The 26,145-nt window shown below is 31.9% G+C and overlaps 1 protein-coding gene across 5 annotated transcripts in view; it reads left to right on the top strand.

Annotated features, from left to right (window-relative positions):
* LOC127733014 (nuclear pore complex protein Nup107-like) overlaps positions 1 to 26,145 on the top strand; it is a 40,508-nt gene that overhangs the window by 1,912 nt on the left and 12,451 nt on the right. For 3 of the 5 annotated variants that reach the window (XM_052242263.1, XM_052242265.1, XM_052242264.1), the window contains exons 2-16: positions 6,425 to 6,476; positions 8,522 to 8,634; positions 9,775 to 9,882; positions 10,575 to 10,711; positions 13,895 to 13,964; positions 14,478 to 14,631; positions 15,655 to 15,790; positions 16,848 to 16,925; positions 17,339 to 17,430; positions 18,607 to 18,682; positions 19,434 to 19,547; positions 20,492 to 20,668; positions 21,451 to 21,656; positions 22,046 to 22,088; positions 24,341 to 24,410. In XM_052242263.1, coding sequence (XP_052098223.1) covers positions 6,442 to 6,476; positions 8,522 to 8,634; positions 9,775 to 9,882; positions 10,575 to 10,711; positions 13,895 to 13,964; positions 14,478 to 14,631; positions 15,655 to 15,790; positions 16,848 to 16,925; positions 17,339 to 17,430; positions 18,607 to 18,682; positions 19,434 to 19,547; positions 20,492 to 20,668; positions 21,451 to 21,656; positions 22,046 to 22,088; positions 24,341 to 24,410 — 1,609 coding nt within the window. In that variant the 5' untranslated portion in view covers positions 6,425 to 6,441. Of the gene's footprint in view, positions 1 to 1,368; positions 1,454 to 6,424; positions 6,477 to 8,521; positions 8,635 to 9,774; positions 9,883 to 10,574; positions 10,712 to 13,894; positions 13,965 to 14,477; positions 14,632 to 15,654; positions 15,791 to 16,847; positions 16,926 to 17,338; positions 17,431 to 18,606; positions 18,683 to 19,433; positions 19,548 to 20,491; positions 20,669 to 21,450; positions 21,657 to 22,045; positions 22,089 to 24,340; positions 24,411 to 26,145 lie in introns of those variants that run through there. The other 2 variants (XM_052242266.1, XM_052242267.1) reach the window with 2 other exon arrangements.

Raw genomic sequence — 26,145 nt, 5'->3', positions numbered from 1 at the left:
TTTGTTAGATGCACTAATATATATGCCACATAAAAATCATCTTCAAAACGTTCTGGCATTACTCTCTGAATTTTCACAATTTTTTATCAGAGGTGACCCCAGTCAAAAAATGTGAAAAAAAAATTCTGATTTTTTGGAGTAAATGCGGTACTGCTAAAAAGGGCCTGAAGATAATGTCCACTTTCTCCAATGATTCTTTATATGTCATCAAGTACTGATTATATTGATACCAAAACCGATCCAATATGTAACTACTACAGTGAATTTTGAACAACAGTTTTAAATGAAACCATTTTCGTATACAAGTACATTTTTGAAACAGACTATAGCATTTCAAAATATGAAAAATGTGTAAATATTTGTGTTTAAACATCGAAAACTATTCGTTAACTACAAAATGTCATGCCTATTCTAATTTTTATAGTCTGCCATTCGAGTGAACATTTCAATGTTCGAAGGGGATCATTTCTGTACATTTTCACTGAATTTGGTAATTTCGATAACAGCACTTGGATCGAGATTGTCATGTTTAAAAATCGATTTGTATATTAAAACTCTAGACGTGTACGTGCTTTTTTCAAACAAATCAGCAGAAGTTCAGAAAATGACATATTCTCTCCACAGTAAGTCAAAAGTCGAACCCACCCTTGTTTCTAAGGTAAAATGCAATACAAATATGAAACAGACTATAGCATAAAAACTAGTTAATCAATAATTCATTTGTCACCAAAAAATACGGTTTCACATCAAATATCAAGTAAAATTACTGTTTTTGACACTTTTTGAGCACTATGATAAAGAAATGTCGACGCTGTATAGATTGAAATAAACAATTAATTTCCCCATAGGCGACAATGATAGCCTTTTTCGAGATACAGACTTTAGAAAGTTGATTTTTTTAACGAAACCTTGCTAGAATTAAAGAAAAGTTATTAGGACAGTATTTTTTGGTCCAAAAAATATAGGTTCGCGTTGCTTTTCTTAGCGTGATTTGTACTTATCTCCCATGCCTATCAATTTTGCACTTAAAAATACGTGTCTCATCCAAGCGTTTAAAAGACATCTCAGCTCCGTTAGGGCTAAGGAAAATAATTTATTTGGCCTTTGGTATAATGCAGAATGCACGAAGTCTCTAATAACAAAAAATAACGAGCGCACTTATCAACCAATCAGGATTAGCTATACTCTTAATTCTGAATACCATGTTATGCTCATAAAATGGCTGCGCCCATAAAATCTAATGGTGTATTGTAACCTAAAAGAAGAGGGAGAAGGGAATACATGAAAATTATTCTAAAAAATATCCCTTTTGGGATTCTGAGTCCAGAACGATTTTCTGATTTGGCCGCCTTAAAATTCCTTATCAAGTCTATTCAGGAAAAATTTTGCCAACTACCTCACCTCGAACTGTCACCTTTTACACCTTCAGCACCATTCTGTAAACCAGAAGCAAGTAAGAATTGATTAGAACACATATCCGCCTTTCAGAATTTTAAAATTTTAAAAATACATTACCATTTTACCTTTAAAGGTAATCATAGATCCATTTTGTCCTTAAATTTAAACAAAAGTTCGCCATTTTTTTAACAGTTCAAGTTTTTTCTTGCATCATCGACGCATGATCTGTGTTGTAAAGCACAGAACTTTTCCGTCAGTTTTTCAATAAACTGGTTTTCCGGTGCCATCTAACGTGTCCGTCATCTCATCCCGGACAGTCATAAATAAAATGGTTCACAGGTACAGCTACTACATGAACCCTTTTATCCTTAATCGCCACTGAAAGACAGCATGCGTTTATCGGTCTGTTACAGTTGAACGCTTTTTCTCTACCTGTGTTGACCAGTAAATGGATTTACACATAATTCTCTTGTCGTATGCAATTGACGAAAAATGATATAGATGTAACTTTATTACAATAAATTTTAGTTTCTTTGTCATGTTCGTGTTATAATTTGTTATTGTTTTTTTTTCGGTTGTTAGCATTATCTTTCGATCTTGAAATAACTATTTTACAATTTCGTACTACATATAACTTACCATTTATTTATAAAAATAAGGATTAATACATTATTTTCATATCACGCAGAGAAACATGTTTAACCCCGCCGCATTTTTGCGCCTGTCCCAAGTCAGGAGCCTCTGGCCTTTGTAAGTCTTGTATGTTTTTTAATTTTAGTTCATTTATATGTTTTGGAGTTTAGTGTGACGTCCATTTTCACTGAACTAGTACACAATTTTATTTAGGGGCCAGCTGAGGACCACCTCCGGGTAGGGGATTTTCTCGCTGCGTTGAAGACCCATTGGTGGCCTTCGTCTGTTGTCTACTCTTTGGTTGGGTTGTTGTCTCTTTGACATATTCCCCATTTCCATTCTCAATTTTATATACTGTTACATGTACATTGTCTTTTTTACGTTTTATCTATCAATAATATAAACGTTTTCTTTTTGCTCGTTCATGTTAGGGAAAGTACACAATAAATTGTGTCCATAAAATATTTCATTCATGAAATTCTGCAATAAAACATGTGCTCCAAAAGTTTGTTACAATCTATAAATACTTTAACAAGAAAAATAGATACGCATTGCGCCTTTTGCTGCAAAACAAATATTGTCATGGGTGCCGACAATTAGATAATTTCAAACTGATGGACTTAATAAATTACAATTTAAATATAGGATTCAGCATATTCAAATGAAGTTAAAAGATATGTTCCAATTTAAATACATTTATATCATGGTCTATCAATCAGCTATAGGTATATATATTTAAACTATGTGAACAACTTCTGGATGAAAATATAAAACCAAGATGTTAAATTGGCACAAGTCGTCAATCCCCATGTAATTTAATTTATGGCCAGATGTAGAACACGTACATCGTACATCGTAGTTGTATTGATTTTTGATAGTAAAGAGGTGAATTCATTTCATACAATGAGTACCAGTGATTGTTTTTTTTACCTAGCTCTCTCCTGTGAAGTGTCAAAAAGTCGTTTGGATTTCGGAGAATAACAATGCTACTGATAAAAATTAAAGTTCTATGTATATATTGTATATATATTTATAACTATAATTAAGATTTAATTATTCTTTCATTATTATTATCGAAAATACAAGGGACTTTGCATGAACTTTTAAAAGGTTGTCTTAATGGTAAATGTTCAACTCAAATTGTATATTGGTAAGAATATGAATGAGAATAAGATTATTTTTCACCAAAAATATAAAAATGAAAACAAATTCGTAATCATAACGAACTGAATAACCTGAATAATAAACACCAACAGCAAAGAGAAAGAAGGTTGTTCTGAATATGCAGAATTTGTCACTGGACGTTAAACAACCATCCATCCAACTTCAAAGCCTATACAATGTGTACCAGTGATTTATGTATTTACTAGAGAAAAACGATGGATGTTTATAATTATTAATTATTTTACGTTTGTTAAAATTAAATAAATAAGCAACAAAGTTTGACCATTATGACAACTTTAAAGGCTTACGATACTAATTACACAATGCACAAGAAGTCCTCATAGTTGGTATTATTCTTTTTCGAAATAAGTATACCTCTCTCTTGTGTCGCATATTTTATATAGATACATTTTATTGCTGAAAGTGGGATGTAATGATCAATTTATTATATTTATAGCTTATTCATTCTTTTAAAAATCTATGACACATATATTTCCAAAAGAAAAGGCCACTCTTATTAAAATGAGTAATTGATGTGTTTCATGTATCGCCGCAAACGCCTTATATTTCCTGAAAAAAGATACAATTTTCAATTGTTTATACAATTCAGATAAGTATAATTTCCTTTCCTTAAATAACATTTCAAATTAAAAGTATTCTTTATCAAGTTGGCGTAAAATTAATCATGCATTACAATCCATTAATACCGTTAAAATCGGATACGCAATAATTTTTGTCACGGTTGCAAACAAAGCTGTTATTTGATAATTAATTAAACAAATGAAAAAGAATGGATTAAATAAGAGCATGTTAACGGTATTGTAAACATTGGGAAACATATATTCCAATAAATTCAGTTACGGGTAATCAGTATATCGTTTAAAATCACTTGATTGATTCGTAAAATGAACTTGACCTTGATTACTCATTTTATAAAAAAGTTAGAACTGGCTGACAACAGTTTACAAAAACCTGCCGACTGCACAGGCTAAGATTTTAAGAAATTACGACTGCACAGGCTAAGATTTTAAGAAATTACTTAACGGTAAACAAAAGTCATTTAAATGACCAGGGTCAAATGAGTGTAACAATTGATAGAGAAGAATAAATGATAAGGCTCTTACGGGAAGCGTAAAGTTGGAAGAAAAAAATAAAAGTTTATTTTTTAGAGCTGATTAATTTTCCGAGTTTTGATTAAAAATCACAATTGATTTATTCATGTATGACAAAAGCATTGCAAGTAATGAAGCTCAGAGGGATTGAACAATTCCGAACATGTCGAAGTTTGTCTTGAGCGTTTCTTTTTAGAGAGTTTTATAAATGTAACAAAAAATTAATATCCTGTTCTGTATTTTTTTATCCGTAATTTTCTTTATAAAGATAGTGAAATATGTTACATAAATCTATCATCTGCACAATTGATTTGGATGACCAGGGTCGAATTCGAGCAATGATTGACACGAAAGAATAAATGTAGAGGCTCTTACAGGGAGCGTGATATCAAAAGAAAAATGAAAAGTTTATTTTTTAAAACTGATTAATTTCCTGAGTTTTGAATAAATTACAATTGATTTGTCTATGCCTAATAACTAGAATGTTAGAATAGATTTAGCATAGTTGAAATACACAATTTCATAGTTCTTCTTAGAGTTCCCTTTTAGAAAGTGATAATATCTAGTGCCATTTTTATGCCCCACCTAGGGGCATTATGTTTTTCGGTCTGTGAGTCCGTTCGTTCGTCTGTCCGCCTGTTCCGCTTCAGGTTAAAGTTTTGGTCAAGGTAGTCTTTGATGAAGTTGAAGTCCAATCAACTTTAAACTTAGTACACATGTTCCATATGATATGATCTTTCTACATGTAATTTTAATGCCAAATTAGAGTTTTGACCCCAATTTCACGGTCCACTGAACATAGAAAATGATAGTGTGAGTGGGGCATCCTTGTACTATGGACACATTCTTGTTTTATCTGATATTTTCTATACTAAAACAGTGAATATCATCCATAAATCTTTAAAAGTCTTTACAGGTAAGAATCCAAATTTACCAATCACAGCTACAAATTAATTTACAACCTACCAGCAAGGTATTACACAGGTAATATCACTGCAGGGGTTAATTACAGTCAGACATATGTTGGACTAGTTGGACTTCTTGTCCCATAGGAACATTTATAGGAGCAAGACTTAAAATGTACTGTACTTATATGTGCTTTGCCTGTTTAACATTGTTTTGGGTGACTTTATCAACTATGATACACTCCCTTATTTTACAATCAATACTAAAAACAAAACAAAATTAGACTGAAGTATAAGATTTGTCAGACCCTTGTATCATGTTGCATGTGATATAATTGAACTGTAATGTATTGTTAAAGAATAATATTATTAGTTATCGCACCGCGGGTAAATTATGAAGTTGTGATTGTTTTAAAGCCGCCACGTGGTGACCCCCTATGGATCGGTAGGGGGTTAGTAAATTTCATAGGGGGTTCATGACATCACGTCTACTGTTAATGGTGACGTCATCTATTGATTTTGTTGTTTTTCATTGTTTCTTTTTCTACAAAACGCTGCATGAAAAGTCCCGTGTGCGATAAATTCGTTACACGGTTCACTGCGGACCATAGAGGGTGAGTAAAATACATAGGAGATTGGGCCTTAGGCCTCAACCCCTATGGATTTCACTAACCCTCTATGGATCCTTAGGGGGTCAGTAGTGAACCATATAACTTATATTATACCGTGTGCTAGTGACCTTATACGATATATACAGGATCAGTAAATTCCACATGGGGCGAGAGCGAGTGAAGTCTAAGCCCCTTATGGGATTTACTGACCCCATATATCACATGTATATGTCGTATTATGTTACTAGCACACGATGTAACGAATTTATCTTACAGACTATCGTAATATGGGGAAATTATATATAGTTGTTAACATTAATATTAAAATTTTAATACAACATGAAACAAAATTGTTTACATTTAGAAAGTCAGCGTCTCAAAAGAAATATTTTTGTCCAAAAGCATAACAACATTATAATAATGAATGTTTAATTTGAGAAAAAACACTGTTTTGTTTTTTTAAAAGGAACGTAACATTTATACTATTAACCATATATTTGATTTTTTGATTATTAGAAAAACCTAAGTAAACACTAGCCTTCCTTCAAATCGTCCTTTTTAACATTGTCTTACTGATATGATTTTCTTTGTTGTTTTACAGGAAAATTGTAAATAATCATGATGGATGAGTCAGACATGACATTAGATCAAAGGTAGGTAAAGAATAAATGAATGCCTGTTTGTGTATCAGATATAGCAGTCTTAATGATGCTGTATATCATATTTGTATTTTGTTTATTGTTTTGTACATAAATCGTTTGAATTGTTTTACATTTGTCATTTTGGGTCCTTTTATAGCATTCTATGCAATATGGGTTTTGCTCATTGTTGATGGCTGTACAGTGACCTATGGTTGCTAACTTCTACAACATTTGGTCTCTGGTGGAGAGTTGTCTGATTGGCAATCATACCACATCTTATTTTTGTATTAATGGCAGTTCTCTCTTATATTTCTTTTTCCTTTTCTGGGGCTGATTCTGGTACAATCATTATGACTAAGATTACAATCTGAAAAGTTTCTTTTCTCAACTTATGTCAACTTCTGTTAACTTTTCATATTTCTTGTTTGATTGATCAATTTGGATAAAGGTGGCACAATAGTATTTGCAAATTCCCTTCATGTATCTATTCCTCATGTCATTCCAATCTAATTCAATTATCAACTTTCTTCAGTTAAGCATTAAAGAGGTGATGAATGGGAGACCTTCCTCATGTTGTTTCACATGTCAAACATGTATGACAACCAGTTTCAATAAGATATCATTGGAAATCTTATATTGAACTTTTTCACTGAAATTACTTGGCTAATCGGACCAAACTTTGCAGCATTAATTTATTTAAACTTCTTATATTGTCCCTTGTTTAGTCAGATCTTTTAAAAATTAAGCCTGAGGCAATTCTTGATTCTACCAGTAATCAATTTTCAAATATCTTCTTTTCTAAAGTTCCGAGCAAATATAATATTATACTTTATAGTATAGAAGAAGCCCCTCTAAAATATTCAGCATTTTATCATGTTTATGCTTATGCACTTGCATACAAGGTGATTGACATGTGTAATCAACGAAAGTTCCCATTACAACTTATGTGCCTTTTTAAATTGTTTTATTCTCAAAATCTCAAAAGGTCAGTCTGCATTTGTGATTGAATGATAAAGTAAATGTAGTAAACAGTAATACTTTAAACATAGTCAGTTGAGCACTTTGAACCTTTAATGTCAATAACTGTTCATAATTTGCCCTAATGGTTTTAATTAAGAAATGTCAGTTCACCACCTGTTTTTAGATTGGTTCATACTGCTCAATCTGTTAGTTTTTCATGTAGTGTGTTTGAATTTTGTTAAATTTTCTTCTTTTTTTTTTTGTGGCCATGGTGATCTGTATTTTTTTCACTAATGGTTTGAAGCTCAACAGGCTCATAGAGCCATGATAGCTATTTACATATTATTGTGTAAGCAGTCCTTCCACATTCAAAAATCTTCATGAAACAGCTTTTTCACCATCTGGTCAAAATGTTCCAGTGAAATTGCTATCTAGCATGAAACAATAAATGACTTTTAATGAGGTGTATACAAGGATAAAAGAAAATGAATATTATATGCACCAGGGGCCTACTGGTATTTCGTAGTGCATTTCTTTTAGACAATAAATTCAAATTAAAAAAATCGCATCTGCTCTATCTCAAAAAGATTTTTACAGTGTAGTGTACTACTATTGGGACAAATAATATCAAAATTATAGAAAAGTCTACCAGCTCTAACTCAAAATATGGACAATTCTATGGTAAGAGGGTCTAATATTCATTTTGACAGCTACAGACATACTCTAATTTTTGACCTTTTTTAACTGGACCAAATCACTAAACATAAAGATTCAACACCCAATTTTTTTTAACATGTAATTTCATCCCCTTACTTAATATTTCATGCATAAAATATAAAGAAATAAATTGGGAAAGTGTAAGAAAAAAATTTGCAAGTTATACACTGTTCACACTAGGGACTATATTCGTAGACAACAAAAACTGAAGGACGATAAATGTGTCCTCGGACCTACTATAGTAACAGTTTCTGTCCCTTGCACCAACTTATAAAGTTGAAAACGTTATGTGATAAATATTGATATGCCTTTGACAAAATCTGATGCACTTTTCGTTTGGAAAATTTATAAATATATCCTGTACTGTTTGATTTTTGAAGGCCAAGACAAATGAGATTAGAGGCCATGTTAGAAGGAGAATCCCCAGCTGTACGAGGACAAGAACAGAGTAGAACTTTCAGGAGGAGGAGTGCTAATGTTAACATACAGAAATGTATCCATTTTGTTTAGAAAATAACCACTATTACAGTATATGTGTATTGGAAAAAAACAACTATTTAACTGGATTAATCATGTTAAGAATTTCTTGCCAAATAATTGATGGTCTGTGTGGTCTGTGATTTTTTGGGGGAATTAAGGCAGAGTCTAGTACCAGTAATGGTATTATTGTTTTACCAGAAGCAAGCAATTTGTAACCTATCAATAACTTACAGCTGTTATCCTAATGCTAGCAAGTTAAAGGTTTGGTTTGCTTGCTTGCTTTGTATGTATTAATGTTTGCTCAAGCATTGTAATTAAGATTGACATATGAAAACAATATAAAAAGGTGGAGTTAAACTTGTATACAAGATATTTAAATTTGATTGGACATTACCAAATATTCAAATTTACCTATATACAGGTTTAACTCTGCCTACTTATATTGTTTGCAGATGTCAATCTTAATTACAATGCTTGAGCAAACTTTAATACAAACAAAGCAAGCAAGCCAACCAAACCTTTAACTTTCTAGCATTAGGATAACAGCTGTAAGTGAGAATGATTAACATTGATTACCATCAACTCTGTTACATATTTACATAGAATTAAGTAGAAGTTATGACAACTGATATGTTGATGAAAAGTTTAAATTAATGGTCAGAGCACCAGATTATGGTCAGTTGGGAAGCCCTAATTACACATGTATATTTTTTTGCTTGATTTATAAAGTTTTAGTCAATAAACATCAGCACAATTTGTTTGTACGAAAATCTTGTATGTGCATAGCTAGTCTGCATACAGTCTTTGTTTCATTTCACTGATTTCCTTTGTATTTTGATAATGTATTGTGAATGAAACATTTGAAATCACCAATTTTACCTGTTTCTTTCAAATAGGTTGAGGCGGGTGGTAACCTGAAAAAAGATCACATGACAAATTGTCTTCAGGTTTTAATATGTTTATTTAAAAAAATGTTTCCTTCCCATTCTGAAATCTAGAAATGTGAAGTATTCCAATTAAAGTGTTGCAGGAGGTAGACTTTTAGTGGAAGTAATTTCAAAATGCCATCTGGCCAATTCTCCATAGTTATTGCTGGAGTAGGTTTAACTTGATATCTTTACAAAATTATTTTAACATCCTTGACAAATTGTAGCTTTACAAATGCTTGATGAAAGTATTGCCTCTCCTCTAGAAGCCAGAAATGCAGCATCTTCTAGTTTTTCAAGAACACCTATTCGTGGTGGCCTTAGGTACACATCATGTAAGTACAAATAGGATTTTGTTTAATGCAGTTAATACATGAAGCTATTAAATGTATCTGTAGAGGAGCAATTATTATGACATTTTACAAATAAACTGAACTTGTATAAGAAACAACTTCAGAGACCCTGGTTTATAACTTTATATCCCTCCCTTCCTCTTTTTTGGGGTATATGTCTGTATGTCTTGACTCTGTATCTGTGCATGTGTCCCATCTTTTGTGTTGTATACAACTTTGTACTTGCTTGGATTTAGGGGTATGTAATGAACATAGTCCAAGATCAAATTTTAAAGTCCATAGGCTGTTCCTGTGACACTATATATCATATATCTTTCTTACTTATAGTAAGCTTGTATGTAACAATGTTCATGATGTTTAGTTGGCTACATTGTTATTTTTATTTGACAACTTTTTGGTTAGAAATAATTTATGAACTTCAGCTATTTGTTGCATATTGTAACATGATGATACCTTGTGTAAGTTACTCTGAGCATAATTTCCTGAAAGCTAATTTACTTTGTAGAATTTTGTATATTGAACTTTACCCAATGTCAAATTGGATAGGTCAAGGTCAGATTCAATAATGTCAAAACCCCAATCATATATTTGTTTTGTTTCCTGAAGCTGTAATTGGGGATTTATGTCCCTCATAGTAGACACTTCTTTTAAGTTTATATGAATTTGTTATTTAGATGCTCCAAAGGCAATTGATGTGTCAACCATTTTGGGTCCAACACCTAGAAAAACTCCACAGAAACCAAACAATATCTCATTCCAGACCTCACTGTTAAAGCACCCACCACAGAATATTTCAGGGACGCAATATTTGGTAAGTTGGATTATTTAAGTATGGATTTAGATACAGAACATAAAAGGTGATTCACTTAAAAATAGCTTCTCTGGGGAATTTTCATAGTGGATGCTGATGATTCACTCTGACATACCATAGGTAATACTGTGGATTCATTATTATTCGTTGGATATCAATTTTCATGGGAACAGGGGTACTACAAATTTAAGTGTTCAAGGAATGAAGAATTTTCTAAGGGAATGTATACAAAATTTGTCAAAACCACAACATTAAATATCCATGAAAATGCAGGTTTTCTTCAATCCACGATAATTGGTACCTACGAAAATAAATGAATCCCCAGTATATAAAAAGGTTATAGATCAGAATGTTATCACTTCTTTTTACTAGCACTGAATTTTTCTACATAAACATTGGTAATTTTTCATTGAATCAACTTGTGTGTAATGTCATGATTGACTGTAATATTTTAATTTTTGTAAATATTGACCTTTGGTCAATTTGGCTATAACTTAGTGTATTTGTGAACAGAGAAAGTAATGCCGCAAGCTAAGGCTAATTTGACACATGGTAATGTTTAACATGACTGCAAATCACCCCAAGTGAATTACGATTGTACACATCGGATGGTTTTTTAAAGCGAATTAGCAGGTGTCTTTGTTTTTAAAATTCAACCCAAATTAAATCTATGGACAGTGTTTGAATTCCAATCAATAATTAACACCTTTTGAGAGAGAATGGTTGTGTTTTTACAACAATTACCTGTTTGATATTTTTTTTAACCTCAAGGCTTAAAATAGAACAAGGGAAACTTTACCTGTGTACACATCAAGGGTTATTAATCAATATCCTATCATATAAACATGAAAGAAACTGTTTTAAAACTTGATTTAAACAACACAAAAGTGAATATGAAATAATAACGAAAATAATAATGCATTCAAGAAAAATATACTTACCAAATTGCCGTTTCCAGTAAAAAATCTTGCAAGTTTTAACTAAGCGTATCTAGCTGGCGATTATTTTCTATGCAATTAACCGAAAGGCCACTTTTTAGGCTATGCAGATAACCGGATAATTTAACATTAGATGAATGGGAAATGGTTTTGTGCAGGAGAAAATTATGCAATTAACCAAATTATGCAATTAACCGAATTATGCAATTAAGCGGTATGCGATTAAGTGGAGTCGACTGTATATACTTTGACCTATAATGGTTTACTTTTACAAATTGTGACTTGGATGGAGAGTTGTCTCATTGGCACTCATACCACATCTTCTTATATTTATATAGGGTAATAAGATTTAGTTATGCCTATTTGTTTTATCTGGAGTGAAAGTAATTAGACTTTCTGATAAAAGTCAGTTGGTCAAGATACTGGCAGATTGTGTATCAGCTGTGGATGTAATTTTCCTTTGTAATCTTGAATCAGTAAAGATTCCAGGAGGACTTATACTGTGAAAGTACTTTTATTCGTGGGGTACCAATTATCATGGTTTTCGTGGATGGCTTTATCTATGAATTTAAGTTGCCAACGAAATATAACAACTGATGTCCAAATCAAGACATGAAAAGATCGCCATGTAGGTTTGACTGCATGTATACCGCCATATAATCTAGAGAATACATGGAGATCAACAAACGCACTATGAACTGTATATACAACTTCAGACATGATTTTACCCATTTAATCATTAAAAAACCTAAACTGTACGACTTTTAACCTTTTATTTAGTTTTAATTCTGTTGAAAAATTAGTTTTGACTCCTGATGATGATATGCGATATTTCATTGTCATTTTTGTCTTGCCTTGATGGAGTCAAAAAGCAAGACATAGGTATGCTGTTTCCGGCGGCGGTGTCAACAATGTATTAGTTTGTGATTAGGTCTAGTTCATGGTGAACCACTAGTGGTAGGTCAATAATATTTGGTATGCAGTTGTATTAGCATTGGCACATCTTATTACCATGGAGATTATTTGGCCCCGCCACCTCAGTCAAGGTCTGTTGACTTTGAAACTTTTCATAGTTTACATGTGTTAGTTTGTGATTAGGTCAATTTATGGGGAACCACTAGTGGTAGGTCAATGATATTTGGTATGCAGTTGTATAAGCATTGGCATATCTCATTTCCATGGAGATTATTTGGCTCCGCCCCCTTAGTCATGGTCTATAGACTTTGAAAATTTTGCTAAGTTAACATGTATTAGTTTGTGATTAGGTCAGTTCAAGGGGAACCATTAGTGGTAGGCCAATGTTAATTGATGTTCAGTTGTATAAGCATTAGCACATCTCATTTCCATGGAGAATATTTGGCCCCGCCCCCTCAGTCATGGTCTATTTGCTTTGAAACTTTTGCTTACTTTACATGTATTAGTTTGTGATTAGATCAGTTTAAGATGAACTGCTAATGTTAAGTCAATGATATTTGGTATGCAAATTTATTGGCATTTGCAAGTATTGTTTCCATGGAGATTATATAGCCCCACCCCTGATCATGGTTCATTGACTTTGAAACTTTTACATAGTTTACAAGTTAATGTTTGTGTTTAGGTTTGTTTAAAGGGAACGACTTATAATAAGTCAATGGTATTTGGTATGCAGTTGTATTAGCATTGGCACATCTCATTCCATGGAGATTGTTTAGTCATGTACCTTCAGTCATGGTTCATCGACTTTGAATATTTGCATAACTTACATGTCAAAGTATTGCTATTTTAATTTCAACATTTGCATTATCAAAATAACAAAAAGGCGAGACATATCTCTGTGATAACAGTTAATTATCTAGTCATTCTCATACGAAAAAAGATAATTTCATATTGGGCTGCTTTTTTTTATTTCATAAGAATTATTACGAACCAAATGATAGTTTTCCAGAGATCGTCTTCTATTGGTCAATCTAATTAAACTTTTGTCAGTTCTATTGTCCCATTGAATAAATACAATAGCTATTGTTCTCTGTGTAGTTTATTCACTGGGACCTTTAAGTTTCTTTTCAGAGAAATCCATCACTCATTGATTAATTTACCTGAGTAAAAAGATTATCTTCTAAAAGATGAAAAGACATGTTTTAACTCACAAATCTGCATGTGATGTTGTTTGTTACTTAAAAAAATGTTTAGTTCACAATAATTTGCTGTTTATAATTACAAGAATTGAACATGAAGTTACTGTAATATGAAATTTCTCTTTCTGCAGGAGGATATGACAGAAGATTTGACAACCACAAATGTAGGACTGTTATTAGAGGAAGGTTCTGGTATGTTAGGTTTGTCTTACAGCTTTACTATTTTGTGTCTGCATTAAGTGAATACACATTTAAATCTGCTCGTTTTTTAGGTGAACCATGAACTGATAAGTGACTTATGTAGAAAATGCTGAGTAACTTGTCAACAAACTACTTTTTGGTTCAGTGGAAAATTAAGTATAATTACAATATATATTTTCTTCCAAAAAGTTGATTGGCGTATATTAGGACAAAGTCTGCATGAAAAAAAAAATTAAATTGGGATATTTCATATTTCAGACATTATTATTAGTCAATTAAGAAAGGATTTGTACGTACATGCCAAGTGCCGGGTTCCAACTACCGACCTCAGTGTTGACATGCTAGTGATACAGTAGATGTACTACTTAGAGCATTCGGCCACCAAGGAACCTATCAGTCTTTGAAGATTTTGAGCAGCTTAAAAAAATAAAAATACATGTACTACAAATGATGTTTATAATTACATATACATTTATTCTTAACCTGGCTTCTTAGAATTGATTTATTTTTCAGGGTGTAAAGGTTTATTCCAGGATTTTATGCAAATAATGAAATCCTTCCAATCAGCAAATCAGTCGTTTAGTTTGTTACAAGGTTATGAGAAGACTTGCAGAGAACAGGTTACAATGTTAAAGAAAACTTTCCGTGGAGCGACAAGAGATTCAGTGTAAGGAATAATTCAGTTTTGGAAACATTAAACTTTGCTTAATAATATATGAAGCATTTAAATAACTAACCAATCAAACCTTTCCCTTAATGAGCTTGGTGTTGATTCAGAAATAATTCTTTCATGCCATGCTCTATGCTCATTTTAACATGGGTAGGCATTATATTGGCCAATATCTTTATACTGTGGTTGGCGAGTAGTAAAATGTTGACAAATATAATGCCTACCCATGTTAAAATGAGCATAGAGCATGGCATGATAGAATTATTTTGATTCTAATAGGAAAATTTAGAACTTTTATCCTCTGAAGTGGACCTATAATATGCGTTCGAAAGGCAACCATTTTGATTTGAAGAATCCAAAAAGGATATAGAAAATCAACGGTTTCACGATATAAAATGGACAGATGCATGTAAACTAAATTTTAGAATGATTTTATTAAATTCCTAGTGAGCAACACAAACACAAATGTCCATTTTGATCTCCGGTGTTGTTTGAAATACAACTGACTTTGCAATTTCAATTGTGATGCCAGTCACATGCAGCCCATGTTTTATTTGAATTAGAACATGGCTTTGTTTCCAAAGCGAAAGAAGAACATCATATTTGAATTGTTGTTAATTGAATGTATGAGAGATTTAACAGAAAATAAGCTATTTTATGTCATTTTATATACATTTTTGTAGTTTATTAGGAAGTTATCTGTTTAAGTTACCGTTTATGTGTTATACATAATGAAAAGGTTAATCTACAGTCGTTTTGATGAAGGGAATCCCGGTTAAAAATCAAAAAGCATATTTGCTATTTTTAGACTATGTTTGTATCGTGGATGAAATTTGATATATACCTTGAACTTAAAACTGAATGAAGGTGGGCAGTAAAATCACATAAAATACATTCTATGAGAATTAAGAGCAAAAATGCTTTAATGCCCTACACTGAAAATAGAAATAAATTTTTTTTCAAAGGAATTCCAAATAAATTCTAGATTTCATTTTACTACTCTAAACCTATTGCTCTTAGGTCACAACAGAAATATGCTTTGTTACACTTACTGAATGAAGAGAGAAACACTTGGCAGTTAGTTATGTCACTGTTTAAAGATCAGGTGGAAACAGAACAGAAAGATGAAATGGATGAAGATATGGCAGTTGATCAGGTAAATCATTGGTTCTTACATGAGTGTAAAAAGTTTTCATTTTCTCGAGTGATGCATAGAGGAAGAAGAGCAAAAGATGTAGAATTTCTCTCGAGAAGAAAATATTGGATCTTCATACAATTTGTTTGAAAGACAGTACCTTAATCTCTGACAGAAAATGGTTGCAGTATATGGTAGATTTAGATAAGAAACGACTTTGTTCCATTTGTAAACAGCATGGTGGCAACCCCAAGAGCAATTCATTTATATCGGGGTGCAAAGCCAATATCTAATTATCTACCTATGATCCAACTGATGCTGTTGAGTTTTGGAATTCAGTATCTGTCAGATCAAGGAGGCCCAATATCAGAGATTGCAGTGTTCAGGACTACAAACTAGCACTTGTTGGAGAACTAAGAACTAGACTATCAAGAGTGTGTAGCTTCAGATTATCAATCTGTTGTTTCCGATGAGCCCATTTTACCTATTTTGTCTAGGAGGATATTCTGTTTTTGTACTGGTAATTCAAACAAATATTTGTCTTTACATGTATAAAAAGTTAAAGTTATTCCATGTAATGACTCATGTGTTTTTATATCATTACTTTAATGATGTCTAAATTCATATTTATACTTGTAAGATAACATCACATGACCTTATCGTCAGTGTAGTTCATAAAAGACAAGCTTTTACATACCTTTTTAAATTGTCTTTTGGAACTTAATTTATTATCCATCTGTTGTCTTTTTTATTACAAGAAAAAATTAAAGTATGGGTTTGTCATCCCTTTTTAAAATCCAAAATTTGAAAAATACCATTGGATGAAATCAAACTGATATTTAAAAAATGCTATGAAATACTTATAGTTAATTCTGATTATCTGTTGCTATTTAGTAAATTTTAGATAAAATTAATATTGTGATATTAACATTTGATATTAAGTTAATCAGCTGAATTTGTCTATGTTTTTGTCTGTGAAGGTAATGTGCAAAAGGCTTTAACCAAACGTTTGAATGGTTATGTAGTTGAAACTGTACTTGATAATAAATTAAAAATATTGTTTGATCTCTATTTTCAGGAAACACCTTTTAGAAGGAGCGATAAAGAAATTGCAGAAAGTTTGTTTGAAAAACACTCTGATGTTAGACAATGCCAGGTTTGTTGATTTTTTTGTCATGCTTTATTAATTTTTCATGATCATTAGTTTTAATACCATTAACCATTTCATTTTGAACAAGGTTTGTCATTATGTCCATTCTTATGGCTCTTGCTTTTTTTTTTTACTAAAACCTTTGATATTTTGGTGAATTAGTTGCAGGTCAAGTTACACAGATTTAAACACCTCTATACTGTAGAAGTATTAAATTTATGGGGTACTTATATAATTTATAGGGAAAATGTGAGATTTGTCTTGTTTTTCCCGATTAAATGCACACATTGAATTACGAAATTTCATTATGAATTTACAGTGCTCAAAAGGACACAAACCAATTTTTAACCCCACAAGTCACAATATTTTAAATTAAGAAATATGAAGTTGTTTTATGAATAGTGTATTTTCTTTTACAGTGTGTAGTAGATTGGTTAGAAAGTTGTGCACAGGAAAGTGTGGATAATTACACAGAAAATGTACATTTCTTTTCTGACAGAGCTGTAGCATGGTGAGTCAGGATTTTACAGACTTTGGTGGTCAAAAGGAAGATGCCAGTTAAATATAATTACATATATTTCATTCGAAACAACATTGAAAAAAAAGGTTTTTTTTTCTTTAATCAACAAAATTTCCTTTAATAATTTAAAAGAAAAATTATTTAAAAATTATTTTTTTTCAAGTAACAAATATAAGAAAAGTTATGTGAATACAAAGTTTTCCTTTCTGACATTGCAAATAAGTGCAAATATAAGTCTGTAATAAATTTTAATGACAGAACTCAAAATTGATTCAAAATTGTAAGAAGAAAACTTTAAATAGCTCTGCTTTTAATGATAAATTAATGTTAAAAGATTTTTTATTTAGATATCAGACAGTTTAGAATGCACTATGTTTTTTGTCTTTTGAAATATTCTATATATAGATATACATGTAAACAGTAGTGTTCTTTGTCATATTTTTAGCTTCTTATTGAAGTATTATTATAATTGTGAGTTGAGTTAATATCAAAGTTTATGAATTTCCTTCTCATTTTAAAAAGGGGCCTTGGTGGCCAAGTGGTCTAAGTAGCCCAACTACTGTATCACTAGCCTGTCAACACTGAGGTTATGAGTAGGGACACTGTATGTGGCTGGTATGGACTCCAATCTTAATTGACTAGTTTTCCTGCTGAAGGTTGGGGGTTCTTTCCTAGGGCACTCCAGCATCCTCCGCCAAAAAAAACTGACCGCCACAAAATAGCCAACAGTGCTGAAAGTGGGAGGTTAAACACCAATCAATCTCATTAAAAAAAAATGTGAAATGATTTTATTAATTTTTAAAATTAGTTTGTGTATTTATCATAAAATTGAGAATGGAAATGGGGAATGTGTCACAGAGAGAACAACCCGACCATAGAACAGACAACAGCAGAAGGTCACCAACAGGTCTTCAATGCAGCGAGAAATTCCCGCATACGGAGGCGTCCTTCAGCTGGCCCCTAAACAAATATATATACTAGTTCAGTGATAATGAACGCCATACTAAACTCCAAATTGTACACAAGAAACTAAAATTAAAAATAATACAAGACTAACAAAGGCTAGAGGCTCCTGACTTGGGACAGGCGCAAAAATGCGGCGGGGTTAAACATGTTTATGAGATCTCAACCCTCCCCCTATACCTCTAGCCAATGTTTATTTTTCAGGGAAAATACATTGAGTAAACTTAAAAGCAAAGAATCAGGACTATTTGGTAGTGAAAGGCCAATGGTGGATGAAATGGTATGTTCTGTGTTTTATAATAGTCTTTGATTTTACAGTTATAAGGATGATATCTGTTAGATTGTAAATGTATAATAAGAGACCCAGATATAGAATAAATAGATATGGACATAGCCCTATCAAGTAATACTAATTGTAATATTTGGCAAATGCTGGTCATATATTTTTATCAGGTTAGCATACTGTGATGGAAAAATGTTATTATATGATTCAATTTTTTCAAGAATTATAGAATAACTAATCCAAGAATCTGACTGTCCATAAGTATATAATGAGTGAGTGTACAACATAGTTTAATATTCAGTGGTAAATGTATTATATATATTCGTAAAGAAAAGTAAACAAAATCAGTTATGTAGGATCTGCTATGTGGGTCAGATGTAAAGGATGGAATATTTGGAATGCCCCTGGAAAAAAAGAGTATGTTGGGTAGGGGTGTAATATGTCATCTTTCATGGACCTCTCACAGAGCTTCTGCAAGAGTTTATTTACTTACAGTAAACATGGTACTCTTCCAACAACACTCATCAGACTTAAAGTCTCTTTTATCTGTGTGGGATGTGTCTGTATATTCAACCAGCTGAACCAAATGGATTTCTCTTCCTGCCACACGAAAGGTCAAAGTGACTATTTAGATACCCCAGTCAATCCTTTGGTTATATATATTTAGCTATCAGAATGGAGGAGGGGTTTTAAGAGTACACATGATGACAAACTGTTATTCAAATTCTATGGAAACATTACATTACAGGATCCTGATGCACCAATCAGACAGAATAAACTTCTTGATGACCTTGACAAAGATGATGAAAGACGATTGCTGCAAACACTTTTCCTTTGTTTACGTGGTGGAAGGGTTGATTTGGTATGTTATTCATTGGTTTAAGTATTTGTGCTTGAATGTACAAATGATTATATCATTCATTATTCCACTATTTGGCCTTCAATTTCTCTAATGGATCTTTGTATTTAAAATTTAAAATATTTCTTTTTATGCCCCACCTAGGGGCATTATGTTTTTCAGTCTGCATCCGTTTGTTCGTTCCGTTCATCCGTTCGTCCGTCTGTCCCGCTTCAGGTTAAAGTTTTTGGTCAAGGTAGTTTTTGATGAAGTTGAAGTCCAATCAACTTGAAACTTAGTACACATGTTCCCTATGATATGATCTTTCTAATTTAAATGCCAAATTAGAGTTTTGACCCCAATTTCACAGTCCACTGAACATAGAAAATGATAGTGCGAGTGGGGTATCCGTGTACTAAGGCCACATTCTTGTTGTAATTTTATTTGGATGTAAAAGCATTGACAGAAGTACATTTTGTGCCCATGATCAACCCTTTTATAAAAAGAAGCATTCAATTCTTGTAATTACATTTATATTCTACAAACATAAAATTACGAGTTATTTCAAGTTTTTAGTTTATTTTTCTATGCATTGTTGTGACGTTGTCAAGAGAAGCATGTGGAGTCATGAATTTTGCATTTAATTGTGGAATAGATTGTAATTTTTAATGCCTCATGATTGTTGTCAGCCAATGAAAAGTACATGTACTGATTAATATAAAACATTTAAAATATATTCAGTATTTGACTTTATATAACTATGCAGGAATTTCAGTAACTAAATTAACTCCAAACTGTCAAAAAATAACAAAAATCATCACTGTCCACAGGTCTAGGAGTTATAATCTGCAAAATTAGAATTAAAGACCTTTAAAATCACAAGACTAATTTTAAAATGATATTCATTTGCATTGGCAGTTATAAATATTTAAATATAAAGGTTTTGATAAGATAACTTTTTATCTCAGGCTCAAGATATGTGTAGATCTCATGGCCAGTCTTGGAGAGCAGCAACTTTAGAAGGATGGAGACTCCATCACGATCCAAACTTCTCAAGTATATCAGAAGATGGCAGCTTATCTACAATAGAAGGCAATCCTTACAGAGATATTTGGAAAAGTGTTTGTTGGAACATGGCTCAAGAAGTAATTTTTATAAACAGTTGATATGATTTTATTTCTTTTATGTGAAAATATAAAATGAACAGATGGTATCATTTGATAATGTTTATATTAATTTTTTGGCCAAAAAAGTCTTTTGCTATAAACATTGTTACTTTTAAGAAGCAACTGTTCATATCTCAAAGAGCGCATGTGTCTGTTGACCCTTTAGATCATAGGATTGAGAGGAAAATAGTATCTGTTCATAGTCTTTCATAGAATGTTTAAATCACAAAACTTTTTTGCGAATTTTCATATTCTTTAAATGGACAGAAAACTTGTAAAGATGACAATTTTACATTGTAACATTTAGACAAAGATATTGGGTGAGAAATACTGGCTTATTAGACAGTCTTGATTGCAATTTAAACAGTATTCTCATTCTGCTTTTATATTAAAAGGGCTTTCTAGAAGAAAAAAATGGATGAAACACTGAACAGTCAAAGATACCAAGCTTATTATATGGTTCTCCAGAAGTGGTTTCATCTACATAAGCCTCTTCTCCAGAGGTGGTTTCATCTACATAAGCCTCATCAGTAACACTTGAATCAAAAGAGTTGGAAGGCCAAAAATATGAAGTTGAAGAGCATAAAAAATTGAAATTTTCAAAAAGTTGTAAAGCGCCTTATTTCTCACATTTTTGTTAATTCCCCCTCCCCCCAAAAAAAAAATCTGAAACATTCAACAAATAGATTCTAACACACTAAATTACTACAAAATTATATCTTTTTCTTTGACAAACATTTATTTATAATATTTCATTTCAGCCAAAGTTTGATATTCATGAGAAGGCTATGTACGGTGTACTTTCTGGTAATCTTAGAGCCGTATTACCAGCATGTAAATCATGGTCAGATCATCTATGGGCACATTTAAGGGCAGGTATAGATGTCTGGGTAGAGCAGGAAATACGATTACATCAGACTATTCCTAGAACATTAGAGAGTCTCCCACCAGAATATTGGGATCAGTTGTAAGTATTACAGTAAAAAGGTTCAACTTAATAAATTTTTCTTGACACTTTTCAAATGTATTTTCATTTCAAAAGATCTATTGGAAATATATTAATATATCTATTTATGAAATCTTTTATTGATCTATTGTCCGATGAGTGCTAGGATGTTCATTTCTTCTATAAACTGACAATCCGAGGGTACCAAGATACAAATTTATTAGATGCAAGAAAATATGCACAAGGTTGAGACATACCAATATTTTGTTTGGTAGTTTCGTAATCGGTGTCATTTGTAGTGACCAATCCTTATTTATATAACTGTAGAAGAGAAAGTATATTTTCATGTGACATAGTAAAAGTATTAATTTGTTTAATTTGCTTTAATCATTCTTTATGTTTTTTGTCAGGACTGATAAAGAATCAATATTTCAAAAAATAGAATCTTATGAGGTAAGTAGATTTATTTTTGTTCCTAACTATAAAAATGTATTGTGTGGTTGTTTTGATAAATTATACCATGAAGTTTTATGAAGTACAAAAAAAAAATGTACCATATAGGAAGGATTTCAGTGTCCTTAAAATTATGCATTTAAATGCCTAAGGAACAACAGTTGATTTAAATGTGAAATTACAAGTACAAATATTTTTATTAAGGGTTAACACTGTTTGCAAAACCATATACATGTTCCAGTCAGCCAAGGGTCCGGAAACGGTCATATATGCCAGTCATGTCCTAAGATGAAACTATTTGTCCTAAACGAGTAATTGGGATTTAGGACAAATTTTATTTTTTTAAAGAAGTAATTTCGGTCATTTCATTGACTAAATGTTTGAAATCGGATTTCTTAATCGCCATTTTGCACTGTCTTGTGTAAGTTGTGATCACTTGTTTTTGTTTATAATCCCTTTCCTGTAATAAAACTGCCACTTCAGTAGTTTGATAATCCTGAGGGCCCTCCTAATATCTATATCAATGCCTCCGGGAAACATTGGCTAATGATCGCTAATCACTTTTTACCTGTGGTTTTAATTCACACCTGACAGTGATCACAAGCTCAGAATAATTTCTTAACAAAAATTGAAATTCCCTGACAAGTGTATTCATTATTTAATTACTTTTCAGCAAAGACAATCATCAAATCAGATTTAAAAATTAAACCTAAATTTACTGAGAAAAAAATAATTTTAATGTGCTTTATTTACTATATAATACGCATGCGTGAAATTGTCTTCAGCAAATTTAATATTTAATCGTAAAATGCAAATTGATTTCATGCTAAATTAAACGAGTGCAAATATTGTCTGTTACATTCAAACACTTTTAAAGGTAATAAAATAAAAAAGCCATAAAAAGCCGGTGATTTCCTGTCAATTTGATAAACAAAACAAATCCCGGAAATGAATCCGGAATTATTCGTAATTTATCGCAAACTTCCGGTTTTAACTTTTGTCAAATCGAAAGAAACGTATGCAATGTCTGAGAGATTTACCATTTTGAGTCATTAAAATCATTTCAATTTTAAACTATTGTCTTCCCTAAACTGTTCTTCATGGTAATGGTAAGACATTTACTTAGTAAATGCGACGAAACAGCAGTTCGTTGATGATATGAATCTAGTCAAGTTGACATCGACAATTTGGAAAGGGGCACCAACTTTTCAATCATCTCAAAATGACCGAAATTGTGTGGAAAAATTTCCGGATCCTTGCAGTCAGCCAAATTAGCCTATATGAGGGTTTATGTAAATGAGACAGAACCAGACAACACCTTAAAACAAAACAAATAGATATCTATATCTTTAGCAAAAAACAAGTTTCTATATTAAATATAACACTCTTAAAAAAAACATAAGCCTTGACTTGATCACCTTGGTTCACAGAAATGATTCCAATTTCCCAGAGCAGTTTGTGAAATTTCATTTTAATGCAAGAAAGAAGTATGTGATGAGACTTGAAAGAGATACATACAGTAAATCAGCTTATTTTCCAAGATACAGTTGTTTATGTTAAGCCTTTTGTTACTTGCTTCACAGCTATTTATTTTCATGATTTTCTATTTTTCATATATCTATATTGGTATAAGAGAAGATCTCAGTTTAAAATATTCTTGACGATTTATATTTGTTACTTTTTTCTGAAAAATGTGTAAATGAATGGACAAAAAAATTGTTCGTTTACAGTTATCCATCTCCTGTAAAAGTCATGGATATATATATATACTGTAAACAACCTTATTTTCATGCATACTTTATTTCATATAAAGTTCCTTCTAGCCCAACCTCATGGCGAATAATTTTCATGATCTTTTCATTTTCATGGTATATTTATATAAGGGAAGATCAAAGTTTTCCATATTAGTGACGATTTAAATTAAAGTTTTTTTTCTACAAGCGGAAATAAGTTGTTTTACAATATATATGATGATGGTAGAAAGATACAGGCAGCATAGAGTACATGGTGTTATTTATAGAATGTATGCGATTGATTCAGCTTATTTGAGCTCAGGCACTCAATTTATTGAATTTTAGTCAAAGTTAGCAAATCCCTTTCTATAAAGAAAAACAAGAGTCTCAGCTGTCCAACCATGAACTCGTGAGGAGAGAAAAAAATAGGGACAACAGAATCAATAACATTTAGCAGGGTTATAATTACCTGTAGTTAGCAATACCTCACAGTACATCTTGTTTTATCCTTCATTGTAGGATGTGAGACAAGAATCACAAGAGTGGTACCATGTCATACAGAAACACATCATATTGGGCAATATAGACAGTAAGTAAACATAATCACAAGAGTGGTACCATGTCATACAGAAACACATCATATTGGGCAATATAGACAGTAAGTTAACATAATCACAAGAGTGGTGCCATGTCATACAGAAACACATCATATTGGGCAATATAGACAGTAAGTAAACATAATCACAAGAGTGGTACCATGTCATACAGAAACACATCATATTGGGCAATATAGACAGTAAGTTAACATAATCACAAGAGTGGTACCATGTCATACAGAAACACATCATATTGGGCAATATAGACAGTAAGTAAACATAATCACAAGAGTGGTACCATGTCATACAGAAACACATCATATTGGGCAATATAGACAGTAAGTAAACATAATCACAAGAGTGGTACCATGTCATACAGAAACACATCATATTGGGCAATATAGACAGTAAGTTAACATAATCACAAGAGTGGTACCATGTCATACAGAAACACATCATATTGGGCAATATAGACAGTAAGTAAACATAATCACAAGAGTGGTACCATGTCATACAGAAACACATCATATTGGGCAATATAGACAGTAAGTTAACATAATCACAAGAGTGGTACCATGTCATACAGAAACACATCATATTGGGCAATATAGACAGTAAGTTTATATATGCTCTTTAATAACTGGTCGTTTAAAAAACCTGAACAGTAAGAATTTTCAGCCAATAAATGCTTAATCATGATGACATGAATGTCTCCCTAATTCCATGAAAAGTCTGTGGGTTAGTTAGTTTGTTGGTGTTTAATACCACTTTCAGCGACCTTGACTATAACAAGGCTGCCAGATTTTATTGATTGAGGAAATCAGGGGTAGCAATAATGAATGTCCAACATTTAACAGGAAAACTGGCACGCCAATCATAGTTGAACAGCAAAAAAAGGTTATCTAGAAAAATACAATCTGTGAGACACTTTAACCATGGTGAAAATAAATAGAAAGTGAAAGTATACATGTATGAAAGTAAACTTGAACAAGAAAGTTGAATAAAATGTGAATGTCATTGAAATTTAAATGTTTGTTGAATGAATACATGTTTGTCATCTTACATAATGGAACTAAAATATATAATAAGTTATTGTCCGGCTGTGTACATATTGTGTTATATCCAAATATGAACGGCACTTGACTTGCAATTCCGTACCATTTCGACTGTCTTCACTTGGCCAGAGGTACTTCTTCAAATCGCGTCAGTTCCATTTGTACACAGCCGGACAATAACTTATTATATATTTTAGTTCCGTTATGTAAGATGACAAACACGTATTCATTCAACAAACATTTAAATTTCAATGACATTCACATTTTATTCAACTTTCTTGTTCAAGTTTACTTCCATACATGTATACTTCCACTTTTTATTTATACTCACCATGGTTACATTGTGATGTATTTATGCATACCCGATTTTGTACTTCAGGCGCAATTTTCTGTATTGTTTTTATCCTGATGACGGTGCCCTAGGCACCGAAACATGTAGATCAATAAATTTTATGTGCTTTATCATAACAACCCTGCATACCCGAGGTATCCACTTCAGGGATTCTACCGTACTACAGATTTACCAGGCGCGTTGGTTCACTTTCGTTTGTAAATTAAATGAAATTGATTAATGTAATTTCTGTATATTACAAGCAAATATTGAAATATTGGGATTTAATTTACTTGGTGCTCATCCTGTACCATTAATTTTTTGCATAAGTAAAAGAAAAGA

The sequence above is a fragment of the Mytilus californianus genome, unplaced genomic scaffold (genome assembly GCF_021869535.1).
Source record: "Mytilus californianus isolate M0D057914Y unplaced genomic scaffold, xbMytCali1.0.p SCAF_3, whole genome shotgun sequence".
Classification (NCBI taxonomy): Eukaryota; Metazoa; Mollusca; class Bivalvia; order Mytilida; family Mytilidae; genus Mytilus; species Mytilus californianus.
The sequence above is the reverse complement of the archived record's forward strand: the minus strand, read 5'-3'. Positions and strand labels throughout refer to the sequence as shown.